The following is a 20,944-nucleotide window of genomic DNA, read 5'->3' as shown; positions in this document are numbered from 1 at the left end:
CAAGATCTGTTTTTTGTAACTCATAAAGGTACCGTAGGTGTTGAGCCTCTTAACACGTGTGACTGACTTGCAAAGTACCAAAATACTGGTTGACAGAAGAAAAGGGAAAAATATATGCTGCATCCTTCAGTATGCTGTTTTGGGGGGGTATTGAAATATTTCATATAAGCCTATGTAGGTAGAAATATTTTTATAATTTTTGTTGAGAATGAAGTTTTTAGTCTTTAGTCAGACCTTGTAAACAGGCTGTTGGTTGCCGGAAGAATGTTAAGTGATGAGGCTTAGAGTTTAAAAAAAAAAAAAAAAAAAAGGGGTTACTGTAAATCAAAAGCTAAGGTTTTTGCCTCACTTTTAGGGTAGTGATTAAAATAAGGACTGAAGAATTTACCTGCATCATGTTCCCCTTTAGCCTTTAATTGATATCTTCCCTTAGGAGATAACTGTTTCTTTTAATCTTTTCTCACAGATAACTTTAAAATGAATGGGAAAGGGAGGTGAGCAAATTCAGTCATCTTTGTTTATTCAGGAAACTGTGGTTTAGATTGTATCTCTAGGTGTCCCCACAAAATACCAGTCAACTATCCTTTAATAACGTCCCCCCCACCCCCCCCGACGATGGTAAGTAAGTATCCTTGAGGATGTCTGCGTTTTTGACTGAAGTTAGACTTTTCTTTAGCAATATTTTAAAAACAAACCAATTTTAAAATTGGTAGCTTAATAGCTTAGATCTTTTTAGTGTTGTCTTTTGAGCAGTGGCTTTCAAGTCTTGACCAACTCAAATGGAAATTTAATTCGTGTTTGCTTTGTCTTTCTTTTTGAATCTGCACATCTTTGACTCTCAAAACTGTCTGTATGAGAAAAGAGTGATTTGCTCTGTAATAATATATGAGTTGATATTTTTTCCAAGGCAGAGTTTATGAAACTGTGCGAAAGGGGAGAGGTTTAGGGATGTCTGTGTGCGTGGTTTTCTTTTTTTAATGAATCAGGCCTGTAATATCCTATATCAATCCCTCTTTTTTTTAAATTTGAGGTTCTTGAGACTTTTTGCTATGCCGTGCGCTGGCAGTGTACGTTTGAAGTATAGTTGGGGTATTGATATCAGGTTAGCAGAAAATGGGGAGATCAGATATAAACCACTGCTTTTGCTTATTTATTTTTAAAGTTGTATGCTAATAGTATTCCTGACTTTTTAGATATTTAATTGTGATCATTTATTTAACTGTGATCTGATACTGCAAAACCCTATTACCCTACTCCTACTCTCATGTTTTTTTTGGATGATTTTGCTTATTGTAAATACACTTTATCAGTGGGAAAGTAGATGCACTAAAAACATATAATAAGCAAAAACCAAAATCATGTCTCAAAGCATAACTTTTTTCTGGTAGTCATAGTTTTTAATTATTTACCAATTCTGTTGTGATTACTAGTTCTGCAGATGAGAGCTATTTAAAACACTCCCCATCCCTAGATCTCTAAAATACTACGGTAGGATTATGGTGTATATCTCTGCTTCATGAACATTGAAAGATCTCTTTTTAGGTCCATCACAGCCAGTGAATTCCCCTAGATCCTACAAACATAGCCAGCGGAGGAGAAGATCACAGCGTTTAGCCACTTGCTCGTTGCCTGACGATTCTGTAGAAAAAGTTTCTTCTCCCTCTTCAGTTACTGATGGAAAAGTGTTCTCCATCAGGGCTCAGAATCAACAACCATCAAAACTGGAGGGTAATGTATCTTAATCTAATAAAGAACAGCCCAAGAGAAATTAAATCGTAAAGATTAGATGTTTTTCATCTAATGGGATATTTTGACTAACTGTAGCTATAGCTCTATGCTGTTCATATGTTATGTAACACCACAACCCAAACTGTTATTTATTGGGCCTATGTATCTTTTTTTTAATATTACATTCTTTCTTTTATGTAGTACCTGATGTTGCTCATATGTCACTTGAGAAGCGTGGACCATGTCTCCCTCTTGACTTAAGCCGTAGTTCCGAAGTTACAGCACCATTATCCACAGAATCCACTTTCCGTAATGAATACCCCAATAAAGAAAAGGAGGATATTCAGATGATTACATATCTTTCTTCCAAAGCAGTAACTGATGGAAGAGTAGCTACAACAGCGTCAGGTAAAGAGATTCAGTTTTCAAGCAGTTAGTTTACAGTTATAGGGTTAAAACGTGTGTATTCAATCACACAGAAGGAAGGGATAGACTTTTTTTTTTCCTCTCCTGCGAGCTTCCAGCTTGCCCCTCTTCCTGGGGTCCATCTGGATTCTGTCTCCCACCAGCTTTGAATTGCATTGGCACATTTTCTAACGGACTTTAAGGTGGATCTGATTTAATCCTACAGAGAGAGCACGGCATATAAAAAATAATATTTCTTTCTAAAGACTTTTTTAATGTTAATACTTGTAAATTATTTTATATAGCTGTTTACTAACATACTAGTATATGTGATGAACTCATGTATCTTGTGGCTTCAGCTTTAAAACTTGCCAGAATTTTCAGAGTCAGTCAGCATTCCTTTGCAGACCTTTGGTTTGCAGTGGAAATCTTGTCCTTTGCCTTTTAGGAAATATTACTTGAAAATACTTTTGAAAATTCCTCTGTGATTTGTATAGATTATGGAAGGGTTCACCTTCACAGAGTTAGTACAGAGCCCAATACTGGAACTGTGTGCTACACCTCACTTCACCAGTTTATTGGATACTGAATCACTTGGATATAAGCAATGAGAGACCCTAAAAGTGGATCCTTGATATTCAGTGCATGTTAAGTGTCCATGTGCTTTTTCTTTTTTTTCCTTCTTAAATAAGCCTCTTATGTAGGTGAGTATCATACTGTTTTTTAATTGGCTTCCAAGACAGAATTCTTTCACTAGCCGTTTTTTGAATGAGAAAGCTGTTCAATAAATTAGGAGGAAAATCGAGTTTGTACAATGCTGGGGAAGCTTCTGATGAATGTGATTCAAAATAAGGGAGAGGACCATGACCTTTAAGTATGTAACTTTATGCCATCCTGAAAAGATAACTTGTCTTGTTTAGGAGAAAAACTGTAGCAACTTTGCATTAAGTGAAAATATAGCTACAGTATTCGATAAGTTTAAAATATATGTCCCCTTCTTGGGTATCTGCATACGCATGTTCCCATTGACTCTGTATGTTAATTGCTTTATTGAATTGCAGCATAGTTGCTTAACTTGATGCAAAAAAGGCTGGGTAGGACTCTTGGGACAGTATTGTGTAGATTAAATTATATGATTGTAAATATCCTTTCTCACAAAAAAGCTATTAATCTCTTCAACTAATTTGTGAAATTAAGGATGACAGGGATTTCTAATGAACTATTTAAGCTTTTTAAAAATTACTTAATTTGTCAAGTGAAACTGCTACAGTCGTGGCTTGCCTTTGGTATATTGCCTGATAGCTGAATCATAGATTTCTGAGAAAATTCCTTCTGCAAAAGCCCTTTCATCTCATGTCTTCTGCCACTAAGAGAAGTGCTTTTGGAGGCTCTGTATCTGCCCACTTGGAAAACAAGATCATAAAAGAAACATGCAACTACCATCTGTTGCTTTTTTATTAGAACTCATTTCATTTACTACAAATGTAACTGACTCTGGCTTTTCTGAGTATATTTTCTAGATAAGTTAATGCATAGGTGATTTCTTTGCTGCCTGCTTCCCTCACGGGACTGCTTTGGGATTCAAATAGTCTGGTTCTAAGTCCCTCCTCTTCTGTGTCAATGAATATCATCGTACCAGTTTATTGATTGAACTTGGTTTTGATCCTGGGCCACAGCTGAGTCTAACCAAAGAAATAACATGCTTTATTTATAATCCCTTTTATTTATGACTGAAAAATATTTGACAAAGCAAAACACTTTGTGTCAGGGAAAGCCATGCCCTGACATAAAATTGTCTGCTATTACTGCTTGAGTCTAGAATGGGAAAGTGGAAGCGCTTGGAACCTTTGCTAAAGGTGTTTAACTAAAGGTACTTAAGCACGTGCAATTACACAGAATACTTCCATACTTCAATAGCATGAGTACCATCAATTCTTTTTATAATTTCTTTTATCTAATGAACCTCTTAGTGGCATTTGTAGCGTTTGGGCAAACAAATATATAAAGGAGGGGTTCCCAAAGCTTTCCTTTCTCAACCTTGCTGATGCTTGAGAGTACTGCAAGTAGTTGTAGCTGTTTACTTGCAAATGGAGGAACATCTGGCTGCCTAAGCATAATTAAAATATTGTGGTGTTCAGCATGTACATTGCGCTGCTCTTCTGTGCCAAAATTTGAGAATTCTGATGTAAAATGCAGACTTCTCTGTAATTATCTGGGTTTTTTTGTAATCTGAAAGAACTATTTTAAATCCATTTCGACTTAAGATATTTTAGATTTCTTTAGGTTCTATTGAAGCAACTTGGACGAATCTTTTGTGTCGAAATCTGATCATCTAGATTTTGACAATACCATGGAATTTGCTAAGTGTGCTTGAGTCAGACTTGCTGTGTTCTTAATCCTGGAAAACTCAGTACATCACAGTAGATAGTTTCAGAAATTATGGAGGTAATGGAAATATTTTGCCTTAAGAAGCTTATCATGATCACTGACCATTCTGAAGGTAGCTGCAGAAGAATATTAATTAGACTATTTAGAAGAGTGCTATTTAGGTACTATTTAGACCCAGGGATGTAATTTGTGTCTTTGAAAGTATAGACTTCTGATGTAGGGTACATGTTGAACCAATAGAAAAAATAATTTTGCACTGTCAAAAATAATGCATTTTAATGATTTCTTATTCAAAAGCTGCTAGCTTGGTGCCTTTCCAAGGAAAGGGATGAGAAAAGAGATAATTTTCTGTACTGAAGTGTAGAAATGTATATAGCAATTTATAGTATTAACACAATTTCCTTCACAAAGTCGCTGTTCAAAATGAACAGCTTGTCATTTTATAAAGGCAGTACGAGAGCATTGTAACCAATTCCTTCAGTCTGCAGGCTGCATGGCACTACTGTATTGTTCTGGTGGCACTGGTGCGCTAATATCTAATTTCTGAACTGATGCACTTTAGCTTTGGCTAAACTGGTATATGGACCCACTTGTGCGTGCCTGATATTGTAAATGCACACAATTACGAAAATTCTTCTATTTGTCAAACTGCTTAAAATATAGATGATTTGCTTTTTCTGTCACTGAGCCTATTACCGACTTCAAATTCACGGTCAGTCTGAATACATTCAAAACACTGTAGTTTTCCACTGCTAACTACATGAAATTCAGATCTTTTTGTAATTGTCGGTTTCTTTAAATTCATGGTTATTTTTCTTGTTTTCTGTAGCTCTACGCCATTTGTGTTTGGCAGTTATATACTTAGCAAACGTAATCTCAGTAAGCAATCTGAATTTTAAATTTTAAGCAGAAGGAAAAATTATTGTTACACGTTAGCTGCTATTCCCTGTTCTAGCTCAGTCTAGATGATTTTGCTACCACAGTAACATTTGGTTGACTAAATGGGAAAAATTCACACGCTAAAAGAAAAAAGTCGTTGTATACTTTTATGTAGTTTAAAGTTTACTGCAGCATGATCAAGAAACAACTGCTGTATGGAATTTTCAGAAAAAGAAATCTGTTTTTTTTTAATAAACTTTTGGCAGTTTCCTAGTTACCCTGCCTTTAAGAATTACCTACACTCTAACAACGTAAACCTCTTGTTACTTTACAGACATGTTTTTTCCACTCCTAACATCTGTTGACAGTCAATTTTACTTCCTAATTTGGACTCCGTTTTCAGTGACTTCTGCCGTTCTGCCTGCCCTGAAGTTTCTAGCTGATTCTGTGGGGTAGTTGTTTGTTGAAGGCAAACAAGAACCTTTCACGTCCTCGTCCTTCCTAGGGGCACTGTTCTGGGCAGGGTCTGTTATCATCCAGAATGTGTATTTAAAGGGCGTTTTGCTATCGGCATCCTAAGCACTGAAAATTCAAAAGGTGAAAAACGGTCATGCTCCTTTGTTTTCCTGGGAGAACCCAGACTTGCGCCGGCTGAGTTATGCTCCAAGTCGTGCGTTAGTAGTACGGAAGTTGGTATTTTTGTTGTTAGGAAAGGTGAAACATCAAAAGCCACAGAGTGGCATACGCTGTAACAAAAGAAGTCATTTCACATGGGGATAACTTATTATAGTTTGTTGAACTGAAGTAAGCCATACCACTAAAAGCAGTTCTCGTGCCGCTGCGTTTGTACCACGGCGCTCTGTTACGCGCCTGCGTTCGCGCTAGCGGGGCCTGTGTCACTTCAGCCTTAGCAGCGCATGTAAAGTAACATTACCAAAGCGTCTCAAAGCCGGCAGGAAGTTTCTTCGATTTGCATTTGGTTTGGATCTGGAATTATTCTTTTTTGTGATTTCGTTAGGTAATAAAATTGACCTTAGAGCAATGACGTAATCATTAGTTTTTTCAAATCTGGTCTTGTAAGTAGCTTCGTTTCTGCTGAGTGCTAATTGCAGACCTCCCACGCTTCACTGCGTGGAGGCGGTGTACTAGACTCCCGAACAGCGATAAAATGGCAGTTAAAAATACCAGCTGAAAAAAGAAAGATGGTAATGTCTCCATAAAAGATACTTTTATAAATTAGTATTTGTTTTGCTATATTAGGTCTCTAGACTGTGATTGTCTACTTTATTTAATTTTGGAGCTGCTTGTAAGGCATAATAACTATGCACTTGAAAATTGAAGAGTTTGCAGGCATTAACATTTTATTTAGGTGAAAGCAAAATTGTGATTCTCAATCTGTAATGCTTTCCATTATATTACTCATATATAATTTTATATACTTTATATTACTTAATATTAGGTAATATTTAATGAGTAAATACCGGGAATAACATAACAGACTATGCAGGCATAATAGTAATTTCTCTTTTCTGGTTACTATAGAGATGGAGTTTAGATAGTGGTGGTGTTTAGATGGTGGTTTGTGTGACCGTAGTGGATTTCTGCTATGATGAATGTTTCCCCAAACCTTTGTCAGTTATTCACTTACTGACTACTCCAAGTCGGATGTGTTTGTGTTAAAAATTGAGATACTGAGGTTTGCATTGTGATTAGTGATAGCAGAGCACATACGGATGTCTGAGGTCAGGATTTATTTTGTATAATGAAGTTTAAATACTAACTTATTTAAATAGACAGGTCGGGACTAAATTTTTCTGGAGATTGTTCAGATAAAGCGTTCTTAGAGCTTTTCATCAAAATAGCAGGGACCCAACCAAATTCTCATATGTGCGTTTGAGTGCTCCTAATGTGCTCTCTTTACAAGTGATCCAGCAGAGCGAGACCCTGATAACATGGTCATGTGGAGAAGCGTCACTCTTTTTTCTGAAGTGTTAAAAACGTACTCATTGCTCCACATACTGCAGGACAGCTTCAGCCCTGTGATAGAGATAACCATTAATTAGGAAACCAAAGAAGGATTAATGTGGATGGTGTTCTGTGTTGATGATAAATATATTAAGGGGACTTATCTCACTGGGACATAGAGAAGAGCAAGAGGCTGAACGTTAGGATAGACTTGAAAGGGTTATAGTCTTGGGTGAGACAGTCCATTCAGCTACCAGAAGGCACAGGCAACCTCAGCTGTAGGCAGGCGGCCCGCGTCTTGCGTTAAAGCCAGCGCACGGAATGAATGGCTGCTTCTGCCTGCTGGCTCAAGTGCGTGGTACCTGGTAGTGCCTTGCATCTTATAGCCGAGAACATCTGGCATTTAAAAAGTCTGTACACTGTGGTAGATAACGTACTACCTCCTATTGCTTCCGCTGCCCATGCAGCTTTCTTGCTCTGTGACGTTTTGGCTGTTTTCCCAAGAGGAGGCGGCCTAGGAGCTAGAGTAAGTTTCATAACAGAGTTGGGTTGGTCTTTCCAAGCCTGCAAAGCCTTTTTAGGGAGCCATCCCCAGGATATTATTGTTACTTCCTCCAGAATCCTTTTAAGACTCTCAGACTTACCAAATTATCTTAACACTGTTTGTTTAAATGCTTTTTGTTTTTGTATTACTCAACATCATAAAAGAGGGAGCTCAAAGCTATTCCAGATCAGCTTTGTATTTTGTCTTATTTAACATCTTGACCAGTAGCAGGTTTCCTTCAGGATTTTTGTCTTTAGTTCAACCGTTTCACCAGCAAATGATTTTTGGATGCTGATCTTTTTGTTGGGCTCACATGTTGAGAGGCACTAAAAATGACTTGCCTGATTATAGTTAGATGAGACTTAAAGCTCTCGCTATATGGACCAATACAGTTGCAAAGAGATTTGAACAATATTGGTTATGTTCTTTACAAAGGGCTTTTGTTCTAGTTTGAATATTTGAAAATTCCATTGTCCTATTTGATTATAAATATCAGCAATGAAAAACTGTAATTTTAGTGTTCCTTCAGCTGTGTTATTTCCTAATACACATTGAGGTAAAAACCCTACCTAAATATTCCAAGGTTTACTGAAAGTGCACAGTGAGAATTGTCAGTATGAGTGTGATACTGAATTCTGATAAATTTTCATAGTATTTTGCATGTAATTCAAATGTATATTGAATATACACATGAAAGACAGTGAGTGATATAAATGTTATTGAACCAATAAAAATGCAATAAGCTGAAGTGTAAATTTCATACTGAGTACCAGAAACGTTGTAGAAGAGCTTAGAGTCTCTGTTCACATAATAGAACAATAATTAAAAGAATTTTGGCAATATCAGCACTTTTATGCTTATTGTTGACATGGGTTTCTACTACATTGAAATGAAAAGGAAACAAAAAGGCTTAAAAGTAGAGCAAAGTGTGTTTAAACTAATGTTACTGTTTAGAAAGTGAATGCAAATTCCCAAATAGATAAGGAAACCTTCTTTGGCATGTAACATCTTGTATGTAAGACTGAGACCTAGGCATTCGTATGCAGTAATTATATGTTAACTGTGATAATATTACCAATATTTGACGTTTCAGTGATCTGACCCAGCCAGTGATCTGGCTGCAATCTTTACTGAATGCCTAGTAAACTTGTCTTCTTGTTTTCAGCACCCTCGTCCCATGTACATGCCTTACATCTGGAAATGCCTTTAACCAATAGTCTAAAGTTACCCAAAGGGAATAGTAAAAAAAAGCGGTCTTCCACATCAGTGAGCTCTGAAGGGACAGAGATACAGTACTCTGTGCCCATAAAGGAGAAATGTTTTGAGAGTCTGAAGGAGAAAATATTAAAGAACGTGATTGAGAAGGACAAGCATTCAGAAGTTGGTAAACTACAATGCTTTTTGTTTCCAGTGCTTTAGACAATAAAAATAACTGTAAAGTGACATTAAAAATCAATGTATTGCTTGTATGTTTCTTAATATTATGTACCAGTAGGACTTTTTGCCATCTAATGACATTTACAAGAAAGCGGGTCATCAGCCAGACATTGCACTAATGTCATATGTTCTTCTTCAATTTTCAGGCGCAGTGAGAATGGAAAGGAAAGGAAAACTGGAAGAGAAAAGCTCCACAGCATATGGTATGTACAGAGAAAGAAGATTTTTGGGAAAAAGGCAAAGGTTTGAAAGAGTAATAGTATAGACAGCTCTAACACTTTACTTGATGTCTCTGAACTGCTAATGTAAAAGTATATAAATATTTCCAGGGGCCAGTTGCAATTTGTTTTTAGCTCTTACAGTTTATATATACAAAAAACTTGTAGTGAGGAATAATTTTATAAGGAAAAAATGAAAATGCAAATAACAAGGATTTGGAAGGATCCAAGTAGTATCTATGACAGGTCTGTAGTATCCTGTCCCAGGTAAGAAGCCCAAACCAAAGCTGATTTTAGTTGAATTAGTGATGTTGCATTTATTTCTGTGTACTGACAGGTAAAATAAAAGGAAATAGCCAAGTGTGACTGACAAAACACTTGGCAATTCTTGAACAAAAATCTTAAGTAAGAGGGGTTTGGTTTTCCCTGTGTAAAAATTATGGTTATAGATGAACAAGAATTCATATGTGAATTAGCATTATTTTTGCCAGGAGGGAAAAGTTCTGTTCCTATACTTACCAAGCAGATAATATGACTCAATTTCTGTGCAGGAAATATCTCCTTGAAGTCAGTATGTAAGGATTATTTTCCATAACAAGTCAATTTTATCTTTATTTATCTCACAACTGATTGCTTAGAAAATGATTATAGAATGACATGTTGTGGGATACATTTCGTCAGAGAAGAATTAACAGAGTAAATTGAATTCTTCCAAGATAAAGTACCTATCCTCATGAGAATGTCAACAGTGCTTATAAGTGAACAGCAATGCAAAATACGTGACATAAATTTTATTCAGAATCAGTTTTATGTGAGGATGTTGCTGTTTAGTAGAAACTGCTGACAGCATCAGCAGTTTTATGAGTCTGTTTCACCTACTTTTTGTAGGTGTAGTAGGTGTTTTTAAGACCACATTATCTTTCTAGCTTGGAATTATGTCCTTTAAAAAAGCTTGTTTTTTCTCCTGCCCAAACGTTTTTGTTATATGTTGTTATAAGCTATTTAAATCTGTCACTTTGTGTGCTTTGCTTTATTTTTTTTTTCTCTTGACATCTCATTTGGCAATGCTTAAAATTGTAAAATGTACCATTCTACTATCAATTAATAAGAGACTAACACCTAGACTAACACACTATCAAGCAAATTAAAACATGTTAATCTGAGTAGATCACCAAAATAGCTTGAATTTAATTGTTACTGCTGTTTAAAAATATTTATTTTGTTATTTCAGGTAAAAAGAAAGAAAAGGAAAAGGAGAAAAAAGAGAAAAAAGAGAAAGATCATAAATCAAAACAGAAAAAGAAGAAGAAAAAAAAGAAGAAATCTAAACAACATGGTAAGTTTAATATGTATTTCTTTTTTGAAAATGAGCAAAACCAGTGGATCTTATTTTTGACATTAATAGCTAAATATTAAAACTTATTTCTAACAATATGAATCTAAAATATTAGAAATTGCAAAGAATAAGCTTTTGGTCTTAATGTTGAAAGGATACTTTGATCTGTGATCCCATTTCTGTGCTTATAGCCTGTGTCTAAATGATAGATTCCGCAGGCATTTTAATTCTTTTTCTTCCTTCAAACGATGTGCAGGTATGTTCTTTTCTTCTCTTCAGATTTTTCATTTGAACTTTTGTATACCCATTCCTCATCATCTTGATTACACCTTAAAATTATTCTCACACCTGGTCTAAATCTGAGGTCTACTGTGTAAGATGCAGCCTCTCCTTAACAGTTGAGGCTTAACAGTTGAGGTTGGTATTTCTGTGACAAGCCTTCTCCGTTGTCTTGACAGATGTTGATTCCATTTGTCTTCAGCTCATTTCCCTATGCTTATACTTTGACTGTATCACTCATCCTTTTCTTTTCTCTTTTATTTCCCTTCCCTTTTAGAACAAAAACAACTTGTATTTCAGATGTGAGGCTGTAAGTAGCCTGTTCCACCTTACCTGTGTGCTCTTTTAAACTTTCAGATCACTTCATGCTTTTTCCTTGGTTGAATAATACTCCACTAACAAGGTGACTTTTTAGCCTTATCTTTACTGTAAGTCTCCTTGTCAAGTTTTTCATAGAAATTGTGCTAATATTTAAAAAAAAAGTCAATTTAATGGAATAGTTATCCTGCTGACCAGTACAGTCTTACCATTTCTTTTTATTTCTTCTCCTTTTTCCCCTTCTTGGGTCTTTTGATCTCCTATAAACTTAAGTTACAAATTCCTTGGTGTCAAGTTTTACCAGTGCAATCTTGGCTGTAGCATTATGGTAGTACAAATAGCAGCAAGGGCAAATGCAAACTCAAACTCTTATCTTTTCTTTTTGCTGAAGACTGAACTTCTGCATATTATACCTGCTTACCTCAAGAAGTGTTTCAGGGCTTAAAACAATATTTCTTATTTTTATCTTACTGCTGTTGTTTTTGGAGAATGTATTTAAATATTCAAAAACATAGACTGTCCTTAGTATACTATCAGATTTTTTTTGCTTTCATGTACCTTGAGAGTGTGCTTTACTAGATATCAGTCATAATACCTCTGACTGAAACTTCTGAAAATGTGGGAAGGTGGAAATTAAAAACCTATCAAACAAGGAATTTTTCCTTAAAAACAAAAATTCATAAGCATGTAGAAAAATCCTATGCATATGTGGACCTTTTGACCACAGACTTTTAAAGATGCCTTGTGGATATCTAGAGTGATTAAGCATTTGTCTGTCTAAAACTTGTACTGTAACCTGATAATGCTTCCAAATAATGCAGTACTTGAATATGAACTGCAGTAAGTTAGATTTTTCATATTTCATTGTCTGTATATTGGGGTACTATAATTTTAAACTGTAAAGTTCAGTAGAGGCTATTACCTGAAAATTATTGGCAGGTTTTTTTTGCTTGTGTTGGGAAGGCATTTGAAAGAAGATGCTATTAAATATTAGGTATACAAAAGCCACTTCACTGATTTAAAAACAAACAAACAAACAAAGCACCACACAAGATCACAACCACAAAACCTAAGTAGTTCTGGCTGCCTCATCTGTGGATATTAAAACACGGCAGATTGAATTATTACTCCCCACAGAAGTAATGGTACTTCCCTGCCATTTTAGGAAGATACTCAAAAGCAATGTGTCATCACTTTGTGTACAGCAGTATCCTCGGAAGCACACTGTCAATACAGTTTCATAAGTGTAAAAAAACAGTTTGTACATTCCTGTATTCTCTGAATATAATGACAGGCTGACTATTTGTGTAAAAGCTTGTGAAGAATGCTTGCATAGAAATAAGCAAAATAATGATTGAAGCATTTGAAAAGATCTTTGGAATAGAACTGTTTTAATAGGTGCCAAGTTAAGGTATGTATCTGAAACATGTCTAAATCTACAAATATATTTTCTGTAACTGGAACACCTATTGCACGGTATTCCTGTGAACCTTCTGTTTCACCTATTTCCTAAGAAAGAATAGATAAGTTCTCTTGCATCTTTGAAGATGCAAAATCTTCAATATTTGCTAAGTATTGAAATTTAGTTGAACCAACAGGAAAGACTGACTTAGTGTACAATTTAAAATATTTGGGAGAAGTTGGACAGATCCAGTGCTTGTAATTATTAGGGGAAAATTCTATATCTCATAATGCCCCAATAAATAGAGGTCTTAAATCCAGATGCAGAAATGAGTGTAAGGAAAAAATGCGAGCATTTCTCTTCTACCCAAATTCATCCCTTAGAAAAAGACTTCTAGGAATCCAGAGGCATTCGGTCTGGACTCATTAACCAAGGAAAAAGAAAAATGCTTTGGTGGATTCTTGCTCTGGTGTCTGACCCTGAAAAAGCTCACTGAAATATGGTCTATCAAAATAAACAGTCTTCTCTTTCTCCAGGACTAGCTCCCTCTACTTTCAGGGCACTTCAGAAATGAAAGTGTGAGGCATACTTCATCCCCTTTTGAATCATAAATTTTGTGTAAGGCTTAAAAACAAAACAAAAACACTGTTTTCCCCTCTGTGCTGTGAGTATATGCATGAGTGACTGTTCAGATCAAACCCATATAAAGTAGAAGGTAGGTAGCTTCTGTTATTAATACCATTCTAATTCATTGAGGTTGATAGGAATACAACATAAAGTAGTGTTCTAAACATTGCAGTTTATCATCGCTGATCCTGACTTCAAGCAAATGTACTTAGGAATCACGTAGTAGAATGATTCTGTTCTTGACAGAGAAAAAGTAAATATTGACAATGGCTTTATGGAAGTATTTAGGAGAGAAGTGTATTGTGGAACCCATTGCAAGAATTGTAGATACATATGGTAACAGGAATACTTTAACAGAATGAAAATGTAGAAACTTGATTACCCTTTTATTTCCAAAGTAATAATTTATAAGAGGATTAACTCTAATTACCACTGGGCTTTCCTGGGACAGGCTTGATAAGGACAGGCTTGCAACTGTGTTTCTTGGGACTGTTTCAACTAGTATAGCCTACAGGTAGGTGCCATTTGTAGCATTCTGCTACAAATAGACTTAAGGAAAAAGAGTTTATCTAAAGATGGTAAATATTACAGGATGAGTTGCAGTGATAAGAATATGAGATCTTTTTTACTCATACAGTGATAAAATTTTAAATGAAGAATTATTCCTCTGTACATACAGAGACAGGGAGGAAGTTAAAAAGACAGTTTTAATGTTTGTCGTGTAATGTCTTTTACTGGAAACTTCTGGATAAAATAGGTTATGAAGCACTTTTACCAGTTCATATTTGCACAGTTCCATCATCTTAATACCTAAATGTTGATATTCCTTACTTTTGAGCATAATGTTGTAGTCTTACCTGTTTATCATTTCTGCACTTGTGACAAATTTTTCTTTACTACTTTAACAGCAGTTAATCTTTTGATGTTAACTTTTCAGATTATTCGGATTATGAAGACAGTTCTGTTGAATTCTTGGACAGGTGCTCCTCTCCGTTAACACGGTCCTCGGGGAGCTCTCTGACTTTGCGCAGCATGTTCTCAGAGAAGAATACGTCATACCAGTATCCGAGAGCTATCTTGTCTGTTGACCTTAGTGGAGAAAGTAGGTTGGCTGAACTGAAACTTTCAGTTTGTAGGTTTAATTCCTTAAAAAGGAGAATCTGAAAGGAAAAAAAAAGTTTTTTGTTTGGGATTGTATCTATAAATATGGAGGCTGATTTATATTTCATCCATTTAAATCAAAATACTTGCACTTTCCAAGCTGTTCTACACTGTACTTGCTTTGATTAATTGTTATCTCTGCTTTTGAGGTGATCACATTACATTAAAGGCTCTTAGCAGAGTTCCTCAAGAAATCTAACCTACTATCAGTGCATTTGTGAGTGATTTGGCTATGTGCAGGTTAAGATTTTTCACTGCCAAAAGTTCTGTATTTCTGTAAAGTATTGCATCTCTTTGCACACACAATTTCACACGGATTTGTTTTTACTAGACCTTTCAGATGTGGAGTTCTTGGATGATTCTTCCACAGAGAGTTTGTTACTTAGCGGTGATGAATACAATCAGGATTTTGATTCAACTAATTTTGAAGAGTCTCAGGATGAAGATGATGCTCTCAATGAAATTGTAAGATGCATCTGTGAACTGGATGAAGAAAATGGCTTTATGATTCAGGTAAAGATTTTTTTTTTTCTTGTATTTTCTGTGTGAATTTTGTGATTGTGAAGGGTGCCCTTTTGATAATTTTGGAGACTGAAGTTATGTAGAGAACTGTAAATACAAGGTGAACAATAATAACAAAATACTCCTATATTCTGCACTTGGTGTGACTCCATCCTGTGTATGCAAAACTGTTTCTCTAGGATAGATTTAATACATTTCCTCTAACAGTTCAGTACATGGAACAGGTTTATAAGGAACAGTAACTGTTTTTTTCCGTATAGCTGGTTGATAATGTTGGGAAAATAAATGCTTTTCTGTGCACAAATTATCGTTTATATCCACAGAGAATCCTGGACATACCAACACTTCTGCTATAATAGGTTTGGTCCTTGTGTTTTGCAGTACCAGTTGCAGAGACCATTCTGCTCACTGTAAATTCACCTCAGCTGTATCTGAGATAATCATCTCTAGCTTAGTGTAGGTCTCTGCCATACAAATATTAATATTGTCAGTATCTGATGTGTGTCTTTAGAGTGACAGTTCTCAAGCTGGAAATTACTAGCTCATTGGAGAAACTGCTAAGAATTTAACTTAATTTGGTATAGAAAAGGGAGAGAGCTATCACCACTTGAAGAGTGTACAGTGTCTGCACAGCATTTTCATTATCAACAGATTGCAGCTACTGCTGTTTGTACTACAATAAGGGGGGGCAATTCCCATCTCATAATGGATAATTTAAACTCCCTGTCTCAAGGAATTCATAATGTAGCATTTAGATTGGATGCTATCAACAGTGAGGAAGAACTGAGTTGTCAATAACTTTAAAAAGTTTGGGTATTTTTGTGTTTTTCTGCACTCAAAGAACGGGTCTGTGTATAACTATTAACGTAGTACAACTTCTGTTGAAAATATGAAGCCTTTTTAGCTGAGAACTGAATGAGGCAAAAATGGCTGTCACGGGTTAATAGCCTGGAAAATCTTTTGGAAATGACATAAAGATCTGAAAAAGAAGGATAAAACAACTGTCCCTGGGAAAGCATTACTGGAATGGAGTGGTGTATTGGAAGAATTAAGCAGGAGTGTCAGCAATGGTGGTAATATGGAAAAATGGACTGATGTAGAAATCTTTGCAGAGAGAAGAGAAAATTGCAACCATAGTGGTATGACAAGAGGAAAGGTGGCTTCTGTGTTTTGGGTAGGTTGATGCTCAAAATGCATGTCAGCAAAGAGGAGAGGCTTTCACTAATAAAACAACAGGTATTTAAAATGCAGGCCAACACTGAGAAGAGAATGGAAAGGAAAAGAGTACTCGGTGGTGGTAGTTTCCTGCCCATTTCTAAAGTCCAGTGCCAGCCTAATACTGATCACTTATCTCCCCTTCCTTCCTTGTCTCATCAAGAGCAACCAATTTGCTATTTCAAGGCCTTCATGTCTTACCGCTTCTATTTTGCTCTCCTATTCTCTTATTTCTACTCTTTCATTTTCTCTTCATTTTCTTTTTCTTTTTAGATTTTCCATTGGTGCGGTATTAAAAACACATCTTTCTAGCGCACTGGAGAGATGCTTTGTAAATATAAATAATTAAACTGAAGAGTTTTCTACTTTTCACTGTTATGCTGTAATGTATTACATTATCTTTCTACTTTACTGTAATATTATTCTCCTGTCTTATGTTTCACTTCTAAATATTTAGGTGCTAAAATATTGAATGTTATGATAAAATACTATTAATTATTATCAATCTTCATCTTCAATTTTTTGTCTCCAGTCTGGAATTTGTGGTTGAGGTGACTTTCAGAACTAGAGTTAAGCTACTTTTTAGCTTTATGTCTTTGCCTACCCAAACACAAATTGCCCAATAAAATAATCTTACTCAAACAGCTGTTTAAGTTAAACTGTTGTTCCTTGCATTTTGATGATACAAGAAGTAGCTTCTTATTTGTAAATCCAGTTATCTTAGTTTTAGTTTTTGCTTTTTTTTTTTTTGGTGTCAGTGTGAAGAGTGCTTGTGTTGGCAACACAGTGTATGCATGGGGTTGTTAGAGGACAGCATTCCAGAGCAATACATCTGTTATATCTGCAGAGATCCACCAGGTATGAGTAAATCACCTTTATCTGCTGCTGTCTATGGGGGGGTTTTAAGCAGAGATATTCTGCACTGCTTTTACTTGTTACAACTTTGTCGGCTTTGTGTTATATGTTATACTACTTTGGGGCAAATGTTTCTAAGTTTGGCTCTGAGCAGAGCTTACTTTTCTTGTTGGTAACATCTTGTTCAAATGTCTTAAATCGTACTTCAGAATTTGAATTACCTTGGGTTTACTTGTTCAAACTTAATTCCCCTAAACCCATAGGACTTTTTAATGTCATTGTACTCTGAAAAGTAATTCTCTACAAAACAAATTCTCTGTTCTGCATATACTTGTAATCACATCTATTCATTTAAATCTCTTTTAAAGACTCATTAGCATAGTGCACTTAATTCTGTGGATCTCGTTTCATATTAATTTTAATTTGGTAATGTTTGTTCAGAATTGTATAATAAAAGCATAATTACATATGCAAAACATATGCAGCAGCACTTACTATGGAAAATAATAGTGCACGAACAGCACATCTTGAACTTAAGATTGCCAGGATAAGCTTGAAATAGTAAGAATTAGGAAAAATCTGATTAATTATAAACTGAATACATTTGATAAAGAAGCTGTTGATTTAAAAAAAAAAAAATCTGTTCATGAAACCATTTTTCTTAACAATTATTTGGAGGAAAGCCATATAATTTGGAAGAAAGCTTTTCATATTCCTTCTGACAAGTGATACAAATGCACATACATGTCTTCTGGCGATTTTTCCATTCCAACAGTCTGGCTTTTTCAAGAAGACAGTGAAACTATACACTCAAATTTACTTTTGTTCAGCATTTAAGAAATCATATCCGAAGCCAGTTTGCAGAAGTACAGAATAGCACTGGTTTCACTAAATATTTCTGAGAGGAAAATTTAGGAAAGAGCTAGACAGATGCAACTCTTCCATTTGTCCCATATCAGGCTTGATTTATGGTATAAAGTCTTGTTTGATAATTACTCATGTGTTATACTCTTTGAGCAGTCAAGCTTTTTCTTATTAAAAACAACTAATTTGTTTTGTGTTCTTTTCCTGCTCTGTAGTAGGTACTTCATTATCCCCTGCTATTCAGAGACTATGTCCCTAATTTTTATCTTCTCTCCCTTCCTAACCATTACTTCTTTTCTTTCTGTGTCAGGAGAAAAAGGTCATTCACAATGTCAGTATTTTAAACTGTATTGGGATAATGGGCAGAAAGGAGATAGGGTATTCTCCTGAAAGGTATGAAGGGCTGCCGTCAACCCATTCTTTGTTCTGTATATGATGATAGTCTGATATAAAATTGACTGTAAGATATCGCAGTCTTAGGCGGTCTGTTTGTCTGGGTTCCTCATTATAAACAATAATATTAGCATGATCAGCATTATAAGTTGCTCTTTTTCTTTTTTTTCATAATGGTTAAATTACTGTAGATGTATTAGCTAAATGTCATTCGTGCTTGTTGGATAAGATTGTAGACATTGCCATAGCAATGTAGACCTACGGCCTGCTTACTTAAATATCCTGCCTAATGTCTGGTACAAGATACCTCAAAGGAGAGTGTAAGAACTCTGCTGTTGGATAATCTTGAGATGTTTGCCCTTCATGAAGACCTTCTACTAGCTTCTAGGAAATAGATATTGACTTCAGTATTGAAGCCAAATATTTACTGCCTTTTCAAAAAGAAACCAGATCTTTTTGATAGGTCCATATAGAATTTAGTCTCTAACAGTCTCTGACTCTTGCTATCTTAGTTATTTCTTAAGTAAGCTGCAACAGTTGAACAAAAAAAGCCAATTTAAATTCACTTTTGCAGTTAGATTCATACTATCGAGCTTTTTTATATCCAGTACTTTGCAGAGTTGATTAGATTGTTCATTTCAAATGCCATTTAGAAGGGTCATGAGACTTGAGGTTTACTTTTGCTTTCATAATAAGTGATAAGAGTTTCTTTTAAATCCATGAAAATTAATTTTTCACATGCTAATGAAATAGCAAGATCTTGAGTCCTTCTCTCATGGATGTTAGGAGACATTTAGGAGAGTACAGCATATAATGCTAGCACGCTAGTTTTAAATAAAATTGCACTGTGATTTTAGGTGGCCCTCAGTCTGTTTATTGCTTACCCTCAGGTCAGAGATGGAGTGCCAAATATCTTTATGATAAAGACTGGCTAAACAATGGACACATGTGTGGATTATCATTTTTGAAAGAAAACTACTCTCATCTTAATGCCAAAAAGATTGTGTCAACGCATCATCTACTGGCAGACGTATATGGTGTAACTGAAATATTGCATGGACTGCAGTTGAAGATTGGGATATTAAAGTAGGTATTAGAATATTCTTCATCTTTATATATTTAGGTAGTAGAGACCTAATAATACCATTACTCTATATGCATTATTCTCCTGTGTTAATGTTCTTGCTTGTGTAATATTCTAAACACTTTCAGTGCAAGATGTGGAGTAGTTCCAGCTTCAGTGGGAGTTAGGAGTTCAGCACCCGAGTAGATCTGATATTTTTGGTTTATTGGTAACTTTTGTTACATGATGACCCTTGTATTAAAGGGTCATTCTGGATTTGTACTAAATTGAAAAGTTGCCTACGAATGCTTGCTCGCATGCTTGATAATGGTGCTTGTCAATAGCAGAAATGGATGCTTAATGGTTCAGTGCTCTAACAGTGGTACATCTCTAATAACTTGCTTCCCCTCTGCCCTCCCCCCCCTTTTTTTTTCTTTTTTTTCCAGAAATAAGCATCACCCAGACCTTCATCTCTGGGCTTATTCAGGGATGCGAAAAGAACAAGAACAAATGACTCTTGGGGTAGAGAAAAAAACAGTGACTTTGCCAGACCCTGTTAATCCAATTGAAAGGACGTGTCACAGTCAAAATCATAAACAGCCACCTAGCTTACCCCAAAAGATGGAAGAAACGTATATCACAAGTGAGCACAGTTACCAAAAACCACAGAGTTTTGGTCAAGACTGCAAAGCAGTCAGTGACCCTATGAGCTCAGATGATGAAGATACAAGTAGTTTTGAGGAAGATCAGGAATTTCATTCAGAGAATAAAAATTGTTTACAATATTCTTTTAAAGATGATGGGATGAATGATCAGGTAAGTATTATTCTTCATCTGTGAAGTTTCTTAATTAAAAAAAAATTCATTATGATAAAACCCAAGTGCATAAAAATATATAGAAATGTTCATTGTTAAAACTTGGTGTTTACTATTAAATATGTTGGTAGATATAACTAGGAACAGAGTTGCATCACAGTGAAATGGTTTCAGGTTTGAGTTGGTGAATGAATTCCAAAGTATGGTTAAAATTTTGCCTATGCAAAATTTGTTTATGCTTGTTCCTTTCCAATGTTTTTGGGGGAAAAAAAAATCAAAACCCTGTGCTTAAAAGGAGGGATCTTGAAACAACACTTAAGTGTTTTTTTTGGAAGAGAAGAAAACAGGACAAGTTTGTGTGGGTTGTTTTTTGGTTTCTTTTTTGTAATGACTTACTACTGGTCAGCTAAGCTGTTTTCAACTCATGTGGAACTTTTAAGTCCTTTATATTGCATATTTCTTTTAATTAAATATGTTTCACAGGTCTTTGGTCAGGATTATACCCAGTCATTTAAACCTTTCTTTCTCA

At 35.4% G+C, this 20,944-nt stretch overlaps 1 protein-coding gene across 9 annotated transcripts in view; it reads left to right on the top strand.

The window, feature by feature from the left end:
• PHF20L1 (PHD finger protein 20 like 1) overlaps positions 1 to 20,944 on the top strand; it is a 57,809-nt gene that overhangs the window by 27,478 nt on the left and 9,387 nt on the right. For 5 of the 9 annotated variants that reach the window (XM_067290142.1, XM_067290139.1, XM_067290140.1 and 2 more), the window contains 10 exons: positions 1,531 to 1,728; positions 1,930 to 2,136; positions 9,075 to 9,293; positions 9,493 to 9,549; positions 10,796 to 10,900; positions 14,464 to 14,628; positions 15,019 to 15,200; positions 17,183 to 17,282; positions 19,427 to 19,622; positions 20,046 to 20,415. In XM_067290142.1, coding sequence (XP_067146243.1) covers positions 1,531 to 1,728; positions 1,930 to 2,136; positions 9,075 to 9,293; positions 9,493 to 9,549; positions 10,796 to 10,900; positions 14,464 to 14,628; positions 15,019 to 15,200; positions 17,183 to 17,282; positions 19,427 to 19,622; positions 20,046 to 20,415 — 1,799 coding nt within the window. The remainder of the gene's footprint in view (positions 1 to 1,530; positions 1,729 to 1,929; positions 2,137 to 9,074; positions 9,294 to 9,492; positions 9,550 to 10,795; positions 10,901 to 14,463; positions 14,629 to 15,018; positions 15,201 to 17,182; positions 17,283 to 19,426; positions 19,623 to 20,045; positions 20,416 to 20,944) is intronic. The other 4 variants (XM_067290146.1, XM_067290147.1, XM_067290141.1 and 1 more) reach the window with 3 other exon arrangements.

This window comes from Apteryx mantelli, chromosome 2, assembly GCF_036417845.1.
Source record: "Apteryx mantelli isolate bAptMan1 chromosome 2, bAptMan1.hap1, whole genome shotgun sequence".
NCBI lineage: Eukaryota > Metazoa > Chordata > Aves > Apterygiformes > Apterygidae > Apteryx > Apteryx mantelli.
This window is presented reverse-complemented; position numbering and strand designations above follow the sequence as displayed.